Source organism: Pinus tabuliformis, chromosome 8, assembly GCF_031772625.1.
Source record: "Pinus tabuliformis cultivar Carrire ecotype Pingquan chromosome 8, CPIR1, whole genome shotgun sequence".
NCBI lineage: Eukaryota > Viridiplantae > Streptophyta > Pinopsida > Pinales > Pinaceae > Pinus > Pinus tabuliformis.
The window spans coordinates 1,371,386,826-1,371,410,596 of record NC_142294.1 but is presented as its reverse complement, the minus strand read 5'-3'; the positions used below and the strand labels follow the sequence as shown (position 1 = coordinate 1,371,410,596).

The 23,771-nt window shown below is 37.0% G+C and overlaps 1 protein-coding gene across 1 annotated transcript; it reads left to right on the top strand.

Moving 5' to 3' along the window:
- Positions 1-20,865: 20,865 nt before the first annotated feature.
- On the top strand, positions 20,866-23,156 carry LOC149240605 (cyclin-dependent kinase B1-1-like). Its single transcript, XM_089370235.1, has 8 exons — positions 20,866-21,116; positions 21,199-21,220; positions 21,857-21,918; positions 22,165-22,276; positions 22,383-22,476; positions 22,653-22,722; positions 22,822-22,963; positions 23,058-23,156. Exons 1-8 carry the CDS (start codon positions 20,866-20,868, stop codon positions 23,154-23,156), a joined length of 852 nt encoding a protein of 283 aa, XP_089226361.1.
- The last annotated feature ends 615 nt before the right edge of the window (positions 23,157-23,771 follow it).

Below are 23,771 nucleotides of genomic sequence, written 5' to 3'. Positions count from 1 at the left end.
ATTAATATTTTTCAATAAATTAATAAACTAATATCATTATTTAAATATTATTTTTAAAAAAGATAGTAGTTTAATATAGCCATTAGCTATTAATATTTTTTAATAAACTAATAAACTAATATCATTATTATATTATTTCTCAAAAACTAGTCATTTAATATAACAGTTACTTAATAATATTTGTTTTTAATATATCAGTAAATTAATATAATAATTTAAATATTATTGTTCAAATATAGTCGTTTCTTGAAATTATGTCTCTACATTGCTCTCTATTTAATCCTTTTCCATGGTCTGCCTCTTCATCTGGTCCTGATGATGAACCACACTTGTTGGTTTAAAACTTGTTGGCCAAAAATTTCTCTTATGTGATTTCTACTGAAAGACTTTTCTTAATTCATTATGGATCACAGAAGCCTGAATACAAAAAATATCTTGCACGGTCAAGTACATAGGCTTCAATTGATTTTCAGTGGCTTGCTAATCTGTGCATGTTAGGTTTCATCACTCCTTTCATAGGCTGCCATCTCAGACTTAAGCTATTTGTTGGCTAACCAACTACCCCTGGAAATTGCGCAATTCTGGAGGGGAACTAGCCTTCCCTTTAGAAATTGCGCAAATCTGTTGAGCAGCTTGCTGGGCTCCATAATTGTGCAGAACAGTCAGAGAGCCCTCCCATAGAAGACTACGTAATTTGGCCCAAAAATTGCACAATTCTCAGAGACAGTCACCTGTAGACACTAGAATTTGTGCAATCCCTTAGGGGCAGCTAACTCTTCTCATCCCAGAAACTGTGCAAATTTTCATCCCAAGCTCACGGACTGATGCATGTGCCTTTAAGTAGACCAGTTCCCTCACGGATCGAGAAAAACTAATTTTCCTGCATGGGCTGCTTTTCCCGGAATAGAAAAAGAAACATGCAAAAAGCATCCCTAGATTTTAGGGATCTATTTTTAGCAGTTGGAGGTTACATGCAAATATATTTTTAGAAACTTCCCTCCAAGTGTCGCTTTTTCCTAGATTTGTGGCATGTGTTTCATGAGCCTCGAACTTATTTATTCGAAACTACAGATCTCATTCTTCACATCAATATTGGAGCTCTGACATCCCACATCACATCTAGGAGTCGACGACACATTCAACTAAGCTTTTTCTAAGTCCTCTTTTCATGTCTTTTGCAGCTTTTCTATTGCTTTTTGTGTTTTGGCTTGTGTGAGTGTTGTCTACTTGATTTCTATGAATGCTTGTTGTCGTTTTCATGTGTGTTAGCTTGTACATGCACCATTTCAGTTTTCGTTTGCATTTCACTGTTGTCGCATGCATGACACTGTAATTGCACCAACGGTCACTGTTATAGTAACCTTTTTCACAGGCATGCATGTTTTTCCTTTTCTGAATCTTGCATTCATTGTTTTCATGCATGATCATTCACTCCTATTTACACTTAGTTTCACCATGCATTCAAAAATTTCTATGTTTTCAGTTGCCCCTTGGAGCGCTTGGGCAACCTTGGCCCAGGTCTTGTCTTGCCCAGATAGCATTGCACATTTCTGAGAGGGAAGGACCTCCCTTCCTCCCAAAAATGCAAAAACTAGCCACACACTGTCCTCCAAGCCTACTCTATCCAGATATGAGAGGAAGTGCTCTGTTTCCCCAGAAAATTGAGCAATGCAGTCCCTGGGCCTCCATGCCTTGCTAGCTAAAATTGTGCATTGCACAATCTCAGCCCCCAACAGGTTAGCCTGGATTATGCGCTACACAATTCTAGTAGACAACAAGCCTCCTAATAGTCCAGACTATATTTGCATAGCTCTGGCAATCAGTCTCCTGGCCTCTCGGTGAAAATTGCCCAATCCTTACTGTCAGTCTCCCGAGTATGTTGCATGTCAGTTCTCAATATTTCTTTGGTTTTCAACTAATAGATTACTTACCATGAATGTCACCATGTCTCTAGGTATTGCAGATGTTCGCCTGTCTCTCAGTAGTTTAGTTCAGTTGAGCAAGTGTCGATGAGTTTGTCGATTTACGAAGACACCAAGCTTCTCATAGACAAAGACATCAAGTTTAAATGGAAAGACATCAATGACACATTCACAGGCACATCTAGGGAAGATCTTAAACACTGTAGGATCTATGTGAATATCACAAGTCTAGCTTGTACCAGATCGCATGTCGGTATCTTGGTATTGGATGTGCAGACATGATACATTAGATTGTCTCATACGCTGATCCTGAGATGATGGTGTTAAGCAGTGTCAGCAGGACAAAGATTGCTACATTTAGGGCACAAGACTATCAGGATATGTGCCACTTTCCGTAGCCGATGATGATAATGGAGACACCATTCAGGAGACCTAGCAGTAGTGAAAACTCAAGGGATATCTTGAAGAGCTAGGTGGAGGAGCCAGCCAAGTCTAGGACAACACCCATCCCGGGTTACAAGGTGAAGATACTGTGGAAGGCATATCAGTACTTGGTCATCTTCGCATTCCACCTATATGGCCAAGAGAGCACAAAGACCTTCATGTAGAGTTGGGTGATTGCATTGGACCAACTGGCCAGTGAGGGCAGACCATGCAATTGGTCTGAAACGTTGGCCCCCAAGCTGAAGGAATAGGTAACAGGAGCCTAGAAACTACCCAAAGGTCAGCAAGTAGAGATATACATGTACGCATACATTCTGGATGCAATCTTTTCCCTTCAGAAGTTCCTAGGCTTGAGTTTGGCATGGACATCAGTGGAAACCTTTGTAAACACTTATTGTAGTTTGTTTTTCGAATGCAGCTTCCATGGAGTCATCACGCAGTTGTCAGACCATTTTTTCACCCCGACGTACAAGATGATCTTTGAGTAGGATCCACCTTGCATGTCACAGGTAGCAATGGAGGAATTGATCGACATAGCGGACTAGTATGCCTCACCCCTTGACACCTTCATACGGATGTACATTGCGAAGAAGACTTCACATGTTTTACTCAATTTCAATATGGACAATCTCGTCATGCAAGAAGTTTCATACCACATCTAGATAGAACTATCAGCTAGACTGCATCGAAAGAAGAAGGCAACCTGGATCGCTCTTCCGTTGTAGATCGAGTTGTATGAGATATAAATCTTAAGAATTCTGATTCCAAGACTAATGAGTTGAAAAGGTTTACTTTTGGCACTAGATGTTTCAGTCTATATGATCTGCATTGCTTGCTGAAAGAGCACTTTTAAAGAGTGTGGTTTCCATGGATCCATGGGTCGTGTCATTGGCTTGAAGAAGACCCATGGAGACACTGTCATAGCTTCTCCAGGCTCAATGAACTGGTCTACATATCTGTGGAATGGTTGGAAAAGCATAAGGAATCAACAGCTCAGAGAGTAGCATCATCAATAGCAGTAGAGGGTAATATACCTGCATGTGACAAAGGCAAGAGAAAGGTTGTTGACAATGCAAACACGGAACAAAGTTACAAGTTCAAAGTAGACCCACTTGTGGAGAAAGTAGCTTGGGAGATAGAGGCGAAGAGGTGACAATGTGATAGGAAGAATGTGCAAAGGTAGAGAGAGAAATACAGGATGGAGGAAACAATGAAGGAGTGCAAGAGTTGAAGCAGCAACTCTGGGAAGAACAAGAGCTGCATAGACATGAGAAAGAACCATAGTAGGGACAAACATAGTAGGAGTCACAACATTCACAAATTGATGAATTTGTGCTCATACACATTCACAAATTGATGAAATTGTGCTCATACAGGTTGTAGACTCATCTGAGCAATTGGCACAAAATAGACAAGGTGAGCAGTTGTAGAAGAAAGACTTCACTCAAGAGATTGAATAGATATTTGAGCAGATGGATATGGAGATGGAGCAACTAGAGTTATAACATGATATTGACCTCATGCCTTACAACCAAGAATTCAACCCACCGACTTCACCAGTTCTCGAAGGAGAGAAATTCCTGAGAGATCAAAGGGATATTGAGATCCTTTAAGACAATGTGGTAGAAGAGATGCACAACATATCATTTGACGAGTCGCAGCATAGAGTTGTTCAATCATATAGAGTAACTACACTAGATGTCCAAAATCTTCTACGTGGTTTTAAGAATGAGTAATCGTATCTGACATGCATAAGCATCCAGTAGCATTGGCCGATGCTACCAGAGAATATGCCAAAGCCAACAAATCAAGTGTTCGCTTCTTGATAGCAAAGAATGAGCAAATGGTTGAGTTACAGATAGCCAAGCAGGGAGGAGAATACGTTACAACATCTGCCAGAGTATAGTTGAAGAGATCAATACTAAATGAGGTATCGTCTCTTAAAACAGTCATCCGAATGTTGTATTCCAGATTTGTCACCATCAATAAGTTAGTTGTCCATCTCAACGGGTGGCAACATCATTGTTCTAGGAGAGCACACATTTTGTCATATTTGTACACTACCGTCAACCGCATGCAAACATGGACAATGAGATACAAGGGAGCCCCATTACACTTTCCTAAGTTGATGTAGCCCAAGGCAGTAGAGTAGAAGGCAAGCATCTGGAGTCATATCTGGAACTATGATGAACTCTCGCAGCTCATCACTAGTTTGTAGGCTTCACAAGCATGGGTGTTTAGAAGCATCGATGTTTTTGTGGGTGCACATGCATCCCATCAATTGGGACACTCACCGAGGTAAAGACAAATAATCAAGTCCAACTAGATCTAGACATGTACTTTGACGAGTTGATGCGCATAGCCACTAGCATAGACTTTGCGATCAACGCAGACAGTATGCATCAGTATGTCGTTGGTCTGACTGTACTTAAGATGATAATATGCATGTTATCATACGAGTTAGATAGAGGAGAAAAATCAGTGTACCTGGATGCAACAGAGGCAAGAGTTTGTTTCCAGAAAAATGTCCCCATCGAGTACATGGACACCATCATGAACTACCAAGCTTGACATTAGTTCACCACCATTGACCATCTTGAGGATTTCAGAGAGTTGGTCTTCCCACAATTGTGTGAGTCTTAGTGATGTCTTGCATGGCTCTCTCAAGAATATTTTGTCTAACATGGGTACATCTGTAGATTGCATGTAACATCTTGTAAAGCGCAAGTCCAAGTGTCAATAGTTGAATGTAATAGCCATAGAGTACTTGAAGAGTCATGAGGGTAGGTGAATAGTCACAAAGGGGAATGTCAAGGGTCAGTGCAACCTTTTCTATTTATAAACCTCATAACTCATTGTGCGAGATTTTGAGTAGCCAAGCTTTCGATAGGAGTGTCTTAGAGAAATCTTTGAGTGTATTATAACGAGCCTTGACTTCTCGAGACTCCAAAGCTAGTACATCGCTTTTGAGGAGTTGGCGGTAGTGACTATAACGTTCCGTTACAGGACTAGTGATTGGTCATGATTGTACTATATGATTGGAACTTTTACTTCTTAATATAACAAAGCCAACATGTTTCATGCATATGTTATTATTGTATTTCAATTATCTTGCTTGTTCTAATGATATATGTAGTTGTTTTCTTACGCATGTATGTATAGACTCTTTCTAGATATGTATGTATGAATGTTACTGAGATGTGTTTTTGGTTTAACCATCACTTTGGATTATTGGTTCACCTGCCTTCCAACATGTGATGCATCTTTTCTCATGTGTTCCCTTCCAAGTCGTGTGTTTCCACAAGTTTCTAAGGGGCACACTCACCCCACTTTCTATGTGTTAGAACCCTTCATGCGCCTTCCTTTGCTTGATGCACATGCCACACCCTTGCTACCAACAAGGAAATCTTACTTACCTCTATGTGCAACCACGATCAAGGAAATATCGTACGACCCACTACTAGGACTCCTACACCAAATGCTCTGAGGTCTAGTTGGGACCTCTTACCGAGGAGATCCCGCGACATGTTGGTGGGTCCAGCACCGTTAACATTTTTCACGCTAGAAGGAGGGCTAGATGACAAGTTGTGTCCTCACATCCTATATTGAATCCTCACACATTCATCATGGATATTGTCAAACTCATCCCTTCGTGATGTTTTTCACATGTCAAACCTCTAGACATCGCGAGGGAGTTTTTTTTATCTCTTATCAGAATTCACGTATGATGGTGAAGGCGAAGTGGCCTATCCTGAGCACTTACAAGACTTTTACGCATTTCTGGATGATGAAGAGGCGAGATTGCTACTTGCACACACACACTTCACAGATCCCCACAAGAATGGTGTCATAACCTAACACTTGATAGTGTGCACTCACTTGACCAGTTTTGTGATCTCATTGGAGCTACTTTCCATCATTTCGATCTAGAAACTCCTCATAAAAATTGTTATAACAATGAAATACTTTGCAAGAATCGCCTATGGATTTTTTGGACTACTTCTAGGTATTTAAATTTGAAGCTCCAAAAAGTCAGAAGAAATTCTAGTATCTCATGGATTGATTTGAATAGTGTCCTACAAATTCTATCAATCCCAACAAGAAGTTGAAGTTCAAATCCTGCTCAGTATACTTTGGTAATAGAGATGTGCAATCAAAAACAGACACCATTGTTGTCACAATTGATTGTCCACCGTCCTGTCATCAAATAGCTTCAGCACCATAGAGTGATGTGGGGAAACATTCACACACGTCTGTTCAACCATCATATCCTCCCAACATCACTTCTCTCAATTTTCATGTAGATTTGGTTGCAAACACCATGCGTTGTCACATGCATATCTTACCTCAACCTTTATCTTCATGTTCTTTTCATCCTCTGGATCACACTATCTTGTGTTCTATTGATCCTCTAGATCGCACTATCTTGTGTTCTTCCATTCCAGACTCTACACCTGTTGTGAATGAGGATCAAGGTATTGATGAAGTTGGTGTCACACAACCAACCTGTGATGTCATTCATGAAGAGTATGATTGGTAGCCTGAACGTCAACCTGCGGCAAAGGATGATTCCCTTTTGTCTGTGCCTCCTCTATTTTTCCCTGACATCTTTGGTGATTCTTCGATCCCTAATTTCGCATGTGTATCTCAATCTACGGATGCACCCATTGTTGATCATTCACAGAACACACAGGATGTCATTCCACCATCCTGCAATGGAGAGGAAAAATTATTCTTTGAAAATACACTTGATTTTTAATCTACCTTTTTTGGAAACATAGAGGGTGAATTTTTCCGCTTCTCATCTATCCCTCTGTTTCATTCATCAGATCGTGAGGATGTTGATGAGATCATTGATTTTGTTGATCATAGCTGTCGTCATCTATTTACTCCCATATTCGATCACGATGATGATTATACCACTGTTGATTTTTCAAATCCACCTATTTATGATGATCTATTTGTTAATGAAGTCGAAACCCCGCAGACTGTCAAGGAACCTCAACCGAAGATGATGGTTATGTAAGGCCCTTGCTATCCTGAGGTTGTTTTAACTTCTGATTAGGAAATTGTTGAAACACCCAAGGATCCTCATCACTCATTTGTATGCATTGAAAATCAATCTCACACACAAATTATGCTTCCTCCACTCAAACTAAACGATCCCATCGCTCATGCATTGGAGTAATATTACATAGCAAGCACACGTGCGCGACACAATTTGTATTTGTTTCTTTCATTTTCTTGCATGTCACAGTCAAGAGTATGCATATGCTTAACATTTTCATGTAGTGTCACACAACACCATGGTAAGTCCACGGATTGCATCTCATGCACTCGCACTCATGTTTGTTCTCTGAACGCATTTAAACTCATAGTGTGTTTGTCTTTATTGTTATATATTTCATGTTTTCGATTTCAAATGGCTGTGAGGTTTACGAACCATGACTTCACCAACATGGGTCGACCAATGTGTCGTTAGCTACATTAGAAGTATCACTTCACGTGAGCATACACATGAATCATTAGATTATGAGTAGGAATAGTATTTTCTTTTGGTTTTGTTGCCTGCATGCATGTTTGCTTCTTACTTTATCGGTTTGCTTACTTTCTTGTATGTTTTCTTACTCGCACTTCTTATGCATTTACTTCTGATTTTGCTTTGTTTTTAGGATTGTTTTCTTTTTACGTTCGTAGGATAGTTTCGCATGGACTATGCGTGACTCTTAAAACAAGCTGGGTAAATTACAAGAGGACTTGTGCAATTATCAATACTTGGTTATCTCTCATCCTGCCTATGTATGAAGAACTTGTTGTCTTCAGTCCATGATACATCAATGGAAAATACATGTTTGAAGTGGACATTGGTGAAAACACAACACTTATGCGCTAACTAGTATCACTTACTCTATTCATTTTTTTTGGGTTAATCCTTGTCAGCTCTGTGAAGTACAGTAAGATGAGGGGGAAACCCTTAACAAGCACGTCATAGGTACATAAAAACTTCTTCTATGAAGGGAGAACCTTTTTTTCTCTCAATAAGTCAAGATCTCTCTTTCACCTTTGAAATGAATAAGTGCTATGCACAGTTACAAAAAATGAAAATGAAAAAACAAAAATGTGGAAAAAATTCAAAAAAATGAAAATGAATAAGGTGAAAGAAGAGAAAGGCTTCCTATATAGAGTGATCATGCAAGTTACTCCACTGGGGTGCTAACCAGGCTCACTGGCAACAGAGCGATGCTTGTGCTCCTGTGTGACTCCACCGAGATAATGTACAGGCCTACTGGTAGCAGAGCAATACCAAAGATGAAACTTAAAATATGACAACCATAAGCCTTGTGCACCAATATAACCCTCATCCCCAATCAAAAAACTCTGTTGAATTGGCTTGAAATCTGTGCCAACTGACCAAAATATTGGCAAATTCTACATCTTACAATCAAGAAAGTGTGGAAACCAATATGAACAGAGAAGTGAACAATACTTCCATAGCTATTAGACTTGCTTTTCATGAACAAGGTTCATCCAGAGAGCTGGAGTTCTATCAGTGTGTCACCAAGTGTTGTAGTGGCTACAACCACTCTCCAAAATTTTACCTTAGCTTCTTTTTAGAGCCTCCCTACCAACCATCCTTAGTAACATGTCTTGCACTGTCAAGTACATAGGCCTCAGCTAATTTTCAGTGGCTCACTAGCCATTGGATGTCAGTTTGCTTCACTCCCTTCAGAGGTTTCCATCCCAGACTTAGGCTATTTTCTAGCTGAGTAGCTCCCCTAGAAAATTGCGCAATTTTGGAGGGGAACGAGCCTTCACTATAGAAATTGCACAAATATGTTGAGCGGCCTGATGGGCTCCAGAATTGCACAAAAGAGTCAGATAGAACTCCCACTTAAAACTATGGAATCTACTCCAACACTTGGCACCAGCCTAGAAATTGCCCAATTTTGGGAGACAGTCACCTGCTCACCCAAGAAATTATGCAATCCCTCAGGGATAGCCAACTCTACTCAACCCAGAAACTGCGCAAGTCTTCATCACAGGCTCACAGACCGATGCATGTGCCTACATGTTGATCAGTTGCATGCATGGGTTTCTTTTCCTAAAATAGAAAAAATCAACATGAAAAAAGCATCCCTATATTTTAGGAATCTATTTTTAGTAGCTAGAGGTTACATGCAAAGATATTTTTAGACACTGCCCTCCAAGTGCCACTTTTTCCTAAGTTTGTGGCATCTGCGACATGTGCCTCAATATTATTTATTTAACATTGTAGAGCTCATTCTTCACATCGATCTTGGAGCTCTGACATCCCACATCAAATCTAGGAGTTGTTGACATGTTCATCTCAATTTTTTCTGGGTAGGTCTGCTTTACATGTCCTTTGTAGCTTTTTTGTCGCTTTTTGTGTTTTGGCTTATGTGAGTCTTGTATTCTTGACTTTTATGAATTCTTGTTGTCCTTTGCATGCATGGTAGCCTGTACAAGCACCGTTTCAGTTTTTGTTTGCATCTCATTGTTATCACATGCATGACATTGTTTTTGCACCCACGGTCGCCATTGCAACAACCTGTTTCAAGCGCATGCATGTTTTCCTATTTTTTGAATATTGAATTCATTTTTTTCATGCATGATAATTCACTCTTGCTTAGAATTAGTTTTTCCATGCGTTCAGAATCTCATATGTTTTCAGTCACCCATTGGTGGGTCTAGGCAACCTTAGCTCGGTCCTTGCCTTTCCTAGACAACATTGTTAATTTCTTAGACGGAAGGATATGCCTTCCTCCTAGAAAATGCACAAAAGTGGTCAGAGACTGTCCTCCAAGCTTGCTCTGAGCAAATATGAGAGGCGGTGTTGTGCTAGCCCAGAAAACTACACAATGTAGTCCCTGGGTCTGCATGCCTTACTGACTGAAATTGTACATTGCACAATCTCAACCCCTAACAGGTCAGCCTGGATTGTGAACTGTGCAATTCTAGTAACTAGACATGCAGTTGAGAAAGCGTCTATAAGTTTGTCGATTTACAAAGTCAACAGGCAACTCATAGACAAAGACATCAAGTTGAAATGGTAGGATATCAATGACACATTCTCAGGCACGTTTGGGGAAGATCTAGAAGACTGTAGGGTCTATGTGAATATTCAAAAGTTTTTCTTGTACTAGATTGCATGTAGGTAACCCGCATTTCCATGCGTGAACATGATACATTGGATCATCTTGCACACTGACCCCGAGATGATGGTGTTAAGAAGTGTCAGTGGGACAAAGCTTTCTACATTTAGGGAAAAGGACTATCAACATATCTACCACTTGTCTCAATCGGTGATCATAATGGAGACACCCTTTAGCAGACCCAGCAGCAGTGCAAACACTAGGGATATCTTGAAGAGATGGGTGAAGGAGCCAGCCAAATTCAAGACAACACCCAATGAGGATTTCAAGACGAAGATACTGCGGAAGGCATATTAGTACTTGTTCATCTTCACATTCCACCTATACGGCTAAGGGAGCACAGATTCCTTCCCGTAGAGTTGGGTGATTGCATTGGACCAATTGCCCAGTTAAGGAATACCATGCATTTGGCCTGACGTGTTGGCTCATAGGTTGAAAGAACAGGTAGCAGGAGCCTGACAACCACCCAAAGATCAAGAAGCATAGATATACATGTCTACATGCATTTTGGATACAATTTGTACCCATTAGCAGTTCCCAGGCTTGAGTTGGGCATGGACACCAATTGAAACCTTTGTACACACTTATTGTAGACTGTTTTCTGAATGAAGCTTCCATTGAATCATCACACAGTTTCTAGCGCATTTTTTCACCCCGGTATACAAGATGATATTTGAGCAGGATCCACCTTGCATGTCGCAGGTAGAAATGGAGGCATTGATCCACATAGCAGACTGGTATGCCTCACCCCTTGGCACCTTCATACGGATGTACAACACAAAGAGGCCTACACATGTATTACCAAATTTTTCCATGGACAAGCTCGTCATGCAGGAAGTGTTGTACCACATCTCGACAAGACTGTTAGCTAGATTGCATCAGAAGAAGAACGCACCCTTGCCTACTCTTTTGTTATGGATCCAATTGTATGAGATACATAATCTTAAGCATGCTAAAGGAGAGACCAATGAGTTCAAAATATTTACTTTCGGCACCAGGAGTTTCAATCCGTATGACTCGCACTACTTGGTGAAAAAGCATCGTTCGAGAGTCTGGTTTATATGGATCCATGGGGTGTGTCTTTAGCCTAAGGAAGACACATGGAGATATTGTCACAACTTCTCTAGGCTAAATGAACCAATTGGCATAGTTGTGGAATGATTGGCAAAGCAGAAAGAAGCAACAGCTTAGAGAGCACCATCATCAACAACAGCAGAGGGTAACATATTTGTGTGTGAGAAAGGCAAGAGAAAGGTTGTTCACATTGCAAAGGAAGAACAAAGCTACAAGTTCAAAGCAGACCCATTTGTGGAGAAATCAACTTTGGAGATAGAGGCAAAGAGGTGACCACACGACAAGAGGAATGCACAAAGGCAGAGAGAGAAACAAAGGATGGAGGAAAAATGAAGGAGGTGCAAGAGTTGAAGCAGCAACTTCGGGAAGAACAAGAGTTGTGCAGATAGGAGAAGGAAGCACATTAGGGACAAACATAGAAGGAGGCACAAAATGCATAGATTAATGAAACTATGCCCATACAAGTTGTATACTCATCCGTGCATCTAACACAAAGTAGATAGGGTGAGCAGTCACAGGAGCAGGACCTTGCTCAAGAGATTAAACTGATACTTGAGCAGATGGATATGGAGATGTAGCAGCCAGAATGAGAACATGATATTGACCTCATGCCTTACAATCAAGAGGTGAGCCCATCGACTTCACCAGATTCAGAAGCAAATCAAGTCCTTAATGGTCAAGGACATATTGAGATCCTTGAAGAGAATCTGAAAGAAAAGACACACAACATATCATTCGACGAGTCACAAAATAGAGTTGTGTAATCGTGCAAAGTGACTACAAAGGATGTCCAACATATCTTACGCAGTTTGAAGAACAAGTGATAGTATCTAACATGCTCAAGAATCCAACAGCATTGGCCGATTCTACTAGAGCATATTTTGAAGCCACTAGCTCAAGTGTTCACTTCTTGATAGTAGAGAACAAGCAAATGGCTAAGGAGTTACAAATGGCCAAGCAGGGAGGAGAACAACTTACAACGTCTGCTAGAGGAGAGTTGAAGAGATCAATATTGAATGATGTATCATCTATCAAGATGGTCATGTGAATGTTGTATTCCAAATTTGTCACCGTGCATAAGTCAGTCATCCATCTCAATGGTTAGAAGCAATTTTGTGCTAGGAGAGCATGCATCTTGTCAGATTTTCACACTGTCCTCGATCGCATGCAAAAAATGGACAATGAGATACAAGGGAGCCTCGTTACACTTGCCCAAGTTGATGAAGCCTAAGGTGTTATATTTGAAGGAATGCATTTGGAGTCATATATAGAACTATGAGGAACTCCCAGGACTCATCACTAGTTTGCAGGCTTCACATGCATGGGTGTTCAAGAGCATGGATTGTGTTGTCCGCATGCATGCGATCCCATCCATTGGCAAACTCACCGAGGTAAAGAGAAAGCATCAAGTCTGAATTGAGTTGGACATGTACTTTGACGAGTTGATGTGCATAGCCACCAGCACAGACTTGGCGATCAACGCAAATGCTATGTATTAGTATGTTGTTGGTCTGATCACACTCAACATGATGATGCACATGTTATCAGACGAGTTGGAAAAAGGAGCCAAATCAGTGTACTCGGATGCAATAGAGGTAAGATTTCGTTTCCAAAAAAAATTTACCACAGAGTACATGGACACCATCATGGACTACCAAGATTCACATCAGTTTTCCACCGTTGACCATCATGAGGATGTCGAAGAGTTGGTCTTCCTACAATTGTGTGAGTCTTAGTGATGGCTTTCATGGCTCGCTCAAGCCTATTTTGTCTCACATGGGTACACGTGCAGATTGTATGTAACATCCTGTAAAGTGAAAGTCCAAGTGTTGATAGTTGAATGTGACAAGGGAATGTCAAGCGTCACCCCACCGTTTTCTATTTATAGAACCTCATAACTCATTGTACATGCTTCTAGGTAGCCAAGCTTCTGATAGGATTATCTTACAGAAATCTTGGGGTGTATTCTAATGAGCCTTGACTTCTCCACACTACAGAGCTAGTACATCTCTTTGGAGGAGTAGGCAGTGGTGATTGTAACATTCCGTTATCGGGACTAGTGGTTGGTCATGGATGTACTGTATGATTGGAACTTTCACTTCTTAATATAACACAACCAGCATGTTTCATGCACATGTTGTTATTGTATTTCAGTTATCTTAGTTGCTCTAATGATATATGTAGTTTTTTTCTTACTCATGTAGACTCTTTTTGTATATGTATGTATGGATATTACTAAGATGTGTTTCTAGTTTAACCATCACTTTGGATTGTTGGTTCACTTGCCTTACAGTTTGTAATGCATATTTGATCATGTGTTCCCTTCCAAACTACGTGTTTCCACAGGTTTCCAAGGGGTGCACTCACCCCACTTTCTGTGTGTTAGAATGCTTCATGCACCTTCCTTGGCTTGTTGTGCATGCCACACCCTTGCTACCAACAAGGACATCTTACTTACCTCTGCCTGTCATCACGGTCAAGGCAATACCCTACGACCCACTACTAGGACTCCTATGCCAAATGACCTGAGGTCCATTGGGACTTCTTACCGGGCAAATCCCCTAACATGTTGGCAGGTCCAACACCATCAACAAGATGTGAAACATAAGAACTGAATTTAGAAAACAACACCTTAGATCATAACTTGACTTGAGACCAAGAGGTACATTTTCTACATGTAGATTGTAATAAATCACATGTAGTAGTAAATAAAGAGACTAATCTACTTAGAAATGACATCCTACAAATCAATGCATATTTTATATCAAGAACATATCTAGCATAATATATAGACACAAACTGAAAAAGTTCACTTTAGATCAAAACTTATCTTCAGACCAGATGGTACATCTTCTACATGTAGATTGCAATAAATCACATTTAGTAGTAAATAAAGTGACTAGTCTACTTAGAAATAAACACCTACAAATCCACCATTTCTTCAATGCATATTTTACATCAAGAACATATCCAAGGCTTGAAAACTTCTTGGTTTTTTTATTTATTCACTATATATATATATATATATATATATATATATATATATATATATTTCTTTTTTAATTTTATATGTTAATAAAAATATATCAGTGATCATTAATATTTTATCTCTAGAAAAATATACATATATGGTTTGCCAATGACATTGTCTTGGAATTTGGGATTCTGAAATATATATATATATATATATATATATATATATATATATAACTAGATAATTTCAATTTTTTATTGTTTTAAAGTATAGAAATAATAGAATTTTATAAATTCTTAATTTAAAAGATAGAATTCAATGTTTTCAAAAAAAGAATTTTATAACTTCTTTTATGAATCATATAATTTAAAATATAGAATTTAAAGTTTTCAAAAGATTTAATTTGAATTTTTGAACTTATAATTTTTGAGAAATTTTAAAACCAAAATAAATATTTAAAACTTATTTTTTTTCTTAAAGTTTTCAAAATATTTTAAGAGATTTCAAACTAAAATAGATATTAAAAACTGTTTCTCACTTTTCTAGTGTCACTCATTCCATACCTCATACCCATGAAAATTAAAATAGTATTATCATGTTAGAAATTCTAAATTACATTAGCGCATGAATGAGAATCTCTCCCAGAATTTAGAGGAATTTTAACATTAAAATAAAATTTAAAATATTTTTGGTTTTATAACATTATTAATTTGGAATTGTATTTTTTTAGTTTGCCCCAAATCTTGTGGCCATAAATAGAGGACTTATAAGAGTTTTCTAAGAAGTAAAAGTAAAAGATTCTTAAGGATAGAGTTGAGTTTAAAGATATAGAAATAGTGGGCATAAATATAGGACTTATAAGAGTTTTCGAAGAAGTAGAAATAAAAGATTCTTAAGGACAGAGTTGAGTTTAAAGATATAGAAATGGGGGATCGGTTAGTAAATTGTGGAGGAATAAATTGACTTAGTGGAGAAAGATAGAAGAGAATAGGATTTTAGTTATAAAATACAAACGGAGAATGAGGCATAGTAGTGACGAGGAGAGGAAATGCTTCCAGTTGTAAAGGACAAGTGGAGGACTAACTTCCATTTCTAGGTTGTATTTCTTACTTTAATAAGATGAAAAATATTGTATTCAAAACATAGAAAGACATGAGAGCCATAACCTTTGGACACTCTACAAAATATGTAATGTTTGGAATTAATAAAACTTATAATATCATAATGTTATCTCAAACAAATATGGAGGATGAGGTAGTGTAGTGGACAAAAGAGGACCTTTTCCAATTGCAAAGGATAAGTGGAGAACTAGCTTCCATTTCAAGGTTGTACTTTTTACCTAAATACTTTGAAACGTTTCTTAAAGAATTTGATATAATAGTTAAAGTATTGAATTAGTTACTAATAAAATGATTAGGGGAGCACATCATGCCCAAAACTAACTTCATAAAAGAAAGGTGAATATATATTGTTAATGCAATTGCACATATATAAAAATCAAAGATGACAATATATAATGGAACAATCCACTAATGTTATAAAAGAATGGAAGATAGCTACATGAGCACAAGGAATTTAGGGTTATTAGGAGTATATAAAATATGATTTTTCGATACTTTTATAGTGTAGTTTACTTTTTGGTTTTTTCTCCTTTGGTGTATTTTTTTGGTTGGTATAGGGATTGGTTGGAATCATAATATTGAGTTATGTAATATTTTTACTTGGTTAATTTATATAATAAAAAATGTTGTTTAAATAACTAAAAATAACAATTTCAGCTAAAATTAATTTTTATTGAAAAAGAGATTGTTGATTATATGTTGCACAGGGTGTTGTTATTGATGACCACAAAGTGTCATTGAATTCAAAGGGATGTCTCAGAAAATAACATTATCATTTATGAGTGAAAATACTCTAACAATTAGATGTCTTACATACCTTTATTAGGTTTTTTTTTTTTTTTTTTTTTTTTATGAGCCTTAATGATTCTATAAAAAATATGGTTGTGTAGGTCTCTTATAAGCCTTTCAATGATATATCTCACTCTAAAAACCTCTTGTGGGATGAGAAGTTATTCATATTTGAAAATTAGCAATATTGCGAGCCCAAAACCTTAGGGAAAAAACCTCTAATATTAATTGGTTAAATGTTTAATTTGCATAAGGCACACTTATTCATTGATAAAATAATACTACATGAAGTGTTGTCTAAATATAAAGAACTTGTCTTGGACACACAATTAGTTGGTTTGGAAAATATCTCACCCACATACCAATATAAGAAACATTTACATCTCAACCACTTCTAAACATTAGGAACAAACTCCTATACAAAGAATGAATCAAAACAAATACAAGCAAGAATTATATTTCCAATTAACCCCCTTAATGACTACTTCTCTCAGTCTCAATCAACAAAGTCTAGTTGTGGGCCTAATGTTTACAAACATGATTAGAAGAATGTCAACATCCATATAAAGGAAAAACCATCTACTGGAATGTGTGGGTTACCCTTTTTAACAAACCCTTCAGGTTGTGTCAAATACGTCTCCTCCTCTAAATCGACATTCAAAAAAGAAAATATTATATCTAATTGGTGCAAATTCTAATGGTACTTTGTAGCTAGTGCAATTAAAAATCTAATAGTATTTAATTTAGCTACAAGTGTAAATGTTTTCGCATAGTCAATACCCTATTTTTGTGAGTACCTTTTTTCCACAAATAAAACTTTATATTTATCAATACTACCATCTGCTTTAAATTTGGGTCTGTAGAAGCATTTGCATCCTATGAGCTCTTTACCTTTAGGAAATTCAGTCAATTCTCAAGTTTTATCTTTAATTATAGATTCCTATATTTCCTTCATTGCTTTTCCTGACTCTTTATATTCATTAGCTTCATTAAAACACATGGGCTCTATGACATTCAAAGCACTATCATCCAGGAAAAGTCCTTATACCTTTCAGATAGCTGAATCTATTGAGTAAATATCCTTCACACTTCAGTCTCTTCAACCCCTGTACTCTTAAGGTACTTATCCAGCTCTAGGTGGACTCTAATTGTTGGTGATGTCCATATCGCTAGATTATTCCTCAAGTTTTTGTTTGTGTCTGTATTCTGCTTCTTCTTTATTGTCTTCAACTTTAGGAAGTATGTGCCACCTTTCATAGTTGTTGTCGTGATTTCTTTTATTTTCCTGCTCATGGAAAATTACATCTCTACTTGCGAACACAATGTGAGTAGAGAGATCAAACATTTTATAAGCTTTAAATTTTAAATAATGTCCTACAAAAATATATCTAGTAGCTTTAGCATCATGTTTCTTTATGTTCTCCTTCAGAATATGTGCAAAGGCCTTACACCCAAATACCCTAAAATGATGAATTGCTCGTTTAAAACCATAGAAGGCTTCAAATGAGGTCTTGAGATCAATATATCTTGTTGGACTTATGTTCCTTAAATAAATAAAAAAGTACTAATGGCTTCTTCTTAAAAATCATTTGATAGATTCTTACATTTAATTATATTGTGAGCACACTCCACCAATGTTTTGGTTTTCCTTTCTGCAACACCATTATGTTGTGGAGTGTAGGGTATTGTAAATTGTTGCACAATTCCATGTGCACCTTGAGATAGATCTATGACGAATGATAGTCTAAGATGAAAGTAGTTTAACATCCTTAAAGTTTGGGCACATTCTCACTAATTGAATTAGTTCAATAATCAAACAAGAGATTATATGACATATCATATAGTAACATGCTCGATGTTTAACACTCACAGTGGCCAAATCACAAATTCACACTTGGCACATTATGATTGACCGTATGTAATGACACATATGACACGGTGGCCCAATTATGCATTGGGACATGACACATTACGATAGTCCAGATGTGATGACATAGTCAATATGGATCATATATGGAAACATATGGTTGCTTGATGTGACCTCTTTGCACAGTTAGTAGATGACGATAGAAAGTGATGTCATCATGTTGAAGTGGTGCCACCTGGCATCAACATGTGGCATGCACGTTTAGCAACTTATGATTGGTGAAAAGCTCAAATATGGGTGCGACATGACACTCCTCATGAGTTGCCACATGACATGGTGACATCATTGCTGACAACATCATGTAGATGACAAGGGACCCCTAGGGATATGGTCACTAACCATGGTCATATAGGATCAAGGAGTTTATTTCAATGGTATGAAACTCAGGGGTTGAGTTAAAAAAAAGGAGTATGTTTATATCAGACCTCACACAAAGTTGAAAAGAGGTATGGTCATATGGAAAGACCCAACCTTATATGGCACCTAACATGGAGTTGAGATGTTGAAGTAAAAAAGGGAGTTATTATTGTATTGTGGTTAGTTATATGGAAGCCCTTTAGACGTATGGTTGGCTTCGTTGATATCCTAATTAGAGGCCTAAGCCATGGGCCTATGGTTGGCCCTTCATAAGGCGAAGAACACAGGTCCATATAATTATATTGTGAGCACACTCTACCAATGTTTTATTTTTCCTTTCTGCAACACCATTATGTTGTGGAGTGTAGGGTAATGTAAATTACTCACAATTCCATGGGCACCTTCAGATAGACCTATGATGAATGATAGTCTAAGATGAAAGTAGTTTAACATCCTTAATGTTTGAGCACCTTCTCACTAATGGAATGAATTCAATAATCAAAGAAGAGATTATATGACATATCATATAGTAACATGCTCGATGTTTAACGCTCATAGTGGCCAAATCACAAATTCACACTTGGCACATTATGATTGACTAAATGTGATGACACATATGACACAGTGGCCCAATTATGCATTGGGACATGACACATTACGATAGTCCAAATGTGATGACATAGTCAATATGGATCATACATCGAAACATATGGTTGCTTGACATGGCCTCTTTGCATAGTCAGTGGATGACCATAGAAAGTGATGTCATCATGTTGAGGTGCTGCCACCTGGCATCACCATGTGACATGCACATTTAGCAATTTATGATTGGTGAAAAGCTCAAATATGGGTGAGACATGACACCCTTCATGGGCTGCCACATGGCATGGTGACATCATTGCTAACAACATCATGTAGATGACAAGGGACCCCTAGGGATATGGTCACTAACCATGGTCATATAGGATCAAGGAGTTTATTTCAATGGTATGAAGCTCACGGGTTGAGTTAAAAAAAAAGGAGTATGGTTATATCGAACCTAGCACAAAGTTGAAAAGGGTATGGTCATATGAAAAGACCCAACCCGATATGGCACCTAACATTTGAGTTGAGCTGTTGAAGTAAAAAAGGGAGTTATTGTTGTGTCGTGGTTAGTTATATGGGACCCCTTTAGAGAGATGGTTGGCTTCGTTGATACCCTAATTAGAGGCCTGAGCCATGGGCCTACAGTTGGCCCTTCATAAGCCCGAGAACACAAGTCCAATATAAATATGTGTACATTTATTCTTCCAATGGCATTAAGTGAAAGAGGAAAATCAATCGAAGCTTATATACAATTTCTGTTGAACAGTGAATGGCGATCTCTGGGGAGCGAACAGGAGTAATCGTCTACCCTCATTCTCGTGAATTTTTGGGTTGTGGTTGCAATATGCGTAAATTCTTCTGGTTATGACCATTTGTTTCACGGAGACAACGTTTTGGTTAAAACAATGCAATGCTCACTGATAAGGTTCACTCGAACTTTGGTTTCATTTTGGAGCGTTGTTAAGATATTAGATTGTATAACACATTAGATAAATTTGTACTCATTACCATATTAAGGTATGGAGCACCTCTTGGCGTTCTATATATTTCGAAGAAAAGAATTTTTTTATAATTTTTTTTTTTATATATATTAAACATGACTCTTAAACTTCTAATAAAGAATAATAATAATTAAAACATCACTATATTTGTATGATAGATTAGATTAGTGTTTTAGCTTCATGTCTCACTTAATATTACTGAATTTGCAAATAAATTTTATTTTTCTGGGAAAAGGAACCTCTAGATTCTATGGTTTTATCCTTAATCAAAATTTGCTACCGACTAACCAGTTAAGATCAACCGTCGTCTCAATTCGTTTCATAGAGATCGAATTCACTAAATATGTGATGATTTTATTTAGAGGCAGATCATATTCACATTGTGAAGTGCAGTGCGTTGAGAAATCGACTCCCCCTCTCTTTGCCCGTCGAGTACAGTTTAAGTTCCCAACTCTCCTGGTAACCCTTCCTCTGCATAAAAAGAGCAGAAAGAAGACATGGACAAGTATGAATGTATAGAGAAAATCGGGCAGGGAGCATACGCGCAGGTCTTCAAGGCGAGAGTGAGGGAAACCGGTCAGATTGTGGCAGTCAAGAAATCTCGTCCAATTATTATGGAGGAAGGAGTTCCTACCAGTTTTATCAGAGAAATCGAAAATCTCAAAATGCTCTCTGGTTGTAAACACATTATCAAGTACGAATATATTTCTATTTCTCACAGGGCAGTTCATATCGCTGCTTTTCTGTTGTATCAGTCTAGAACAGATGATGGGCTAAAATGCTGAAAGAGCTCTCTGCTCTCCCCTTTGATTTTTGTTTATATGTTGTAGATTGCTGGCTGTGGAGACAGAAGTGATTGAAGATGAATGGCTTTTTCTCTAACTGGTGTTTGAATTTATGGACGGTGACCTTTTTTACTTCTACGATAGATGTAACACCCACAATATAACCCCAATACCACCAATTGTCATTAAGGTGCACCACTATTACACATAGAGTAGCATTGTATTGTTAACCATATATTGTAAGATAATGTTATAAGATGAGGTGTAGAAATGTGGAGATGGTTGAACTTGTGGATTTTGGGAATATTTTAGAATTCGATAAAAATGAATGAGTTATATATTTTGTTTATTTTTATTTTTAAATATTTTCAAAATTTACAATTGAGATAATAATGATAGTTGTCTATATGTATTTTTAGGTAAATTGAGAATCTCAGTAATATTTCAAAATCTAACCAGGCGAAATCATTAATTTAAAATTAATCTTGTTGATCTAAAATATTCCTAAAATCTACAATCAAATTGTTTCTAGATTTTTTGTGTGTTCGTTTCTAGAATTAAACGCATTTTTTTTTGAAAGATGTTGAATGCAAAAAAAATATTACTAGGAGTTGACGTGCCTCAATCCTAATATAAATAATAGGAAATATGTAGTTTAGTCTTTCATTTCATTGCTGAGCATATGCATATGTTTGTATTGCAGAATATAATGCAACAACTGCTTAAGGGAGTAGAATATTGTCACAGACACGGAGTGATGCACAGGCTGATTTTCTCACTTTTTTTGTGTTCTTTGTTTAGATACCATTTAAATCAGCTCAGCTCCTAGTATCATGGACCTACTCCAGATAAGAGAGGGAGATCAAATCTTCCTTTCACTTTTTTCCCTTTTGTGCTCCTTTTAAATATCCCCTCTTGCGAAAAACTGTTTACAGTGCAACTCTAAACTTATATGTCAACTCTAGGACAACTCCAAAATTGCTTATAATATTATGAATTTCGATTTGCCAGAGACTTGAAGCCCCAGAATTTGTTATTGAATATGGAGCCGGGAGTACTAAAGATTTCAGATTTTGGATTTTGCCGGGTTATAGGAAATAAATCTGTTTCCTATACCGAAGAAGTAAGGGCCTAAAGACTTCTAACATCCTGTAATACGATTGGCATGCAAAAAAAACTAGAGATTTGCACCTGCTTAGTCTAATTCAAATTCCAATTGTGTGTTGCAGGTGATAACTCTTTGGTATAGGCCTCCTGAAATGCTGTTGGGAGAAAGAAAATATACGTTTGCAGTTGATATTTGGTCTGTTGGGTGCATTTTTGGTATGACATATTTCCTCTACTCATAAACTAGTCCTGAGTTTTGTTAAGCAAGTTCAAAAAAATTTAATATCTATTTTGAGTTTTGGTAAAAGATTCAAAATAATTAATGGCAATTTTGCTTTTTCTTAAAAAAGTTCAAAAAATTTAATGACAATTGTTGTGATGGAATAATGCAGCTGAACTGTGCCTTTTGAGGCCTTTATTTGAGGGATGTTCTCAAGTTTCTCAATTAATTGAGATATTCCAGTGAGTTTACTTATTTATTCAGTGAAATATTTTTTTGATATATATAATATTATAGATTTTGTTGAAAATAGAACCTAATATCCTTATGTTCTTCTACAGGTTATTAGGAACTCCAAATGAAGATGCATGGCCAGGAGTGTCACACCTCAATTACTGGAATGCTGTATTTCCTAAATTTAAACCTAAGAATTTAGAGGATGAAATCCCTAATTTAGACGAATGTGGCTTAGATTTATTATCTGTAAGTACTCTTCTTAAATTTATAAATATTATCAATTTAGCATATTAGAATTAAACAAACTATACTAAAATGTCACTGTAATTTTTCTATGCAGAAAATGCTTCTATACGATCCTTCAAAGAGAATTTCAGCCAGCGATGCTTTATCCCATCCTTACTTCTTCCACTTTGATTCTCAACCGTCTTCGTCTTAACTGTTAGGGCTTTCGAAAACATAAAACGATGTGATCTAATATAAATTTATGTTGTAATGAGTTACAGTTTTTGCATTCAAATATATCGTTATAACTACGATTTATAATTTTCATTGTAAAGCAGCGTTGAAATTTAAAACATAAAATAATCTTAAAATAAATTATTTATTTATAATTTAATAATCAAACAAATCACACATATGCGTAATGCATAATATATTGGAATTACTTGATTTAAACAATATTATTTATATATTCAATAAAATAAATAATCATAATTTATGTATTTAATAAATGTATAGTCATGAAACTATCCTATTTTATTAAATAAATATTTTTTAATATTTTGAAATAAATATGAGTAATTATTTAATTATAATCAACCGTGAACATACATGCTTATTTTAGATAAAAGTATGCCAAAGAAGACAAATATAGGCAAAGAAACAACACACGGATAACAAACATTTAAGATACTTTGTGAGAGTAGTTTTATCAATAAATATATGAATAATTATTTAATCATAATGAACCGTGAATATACATGCCTATTTTAGATAAAAGTATGCCAAAGAAGACAAAAATAGGCAAAGAAACAACACATTGATAACAAAC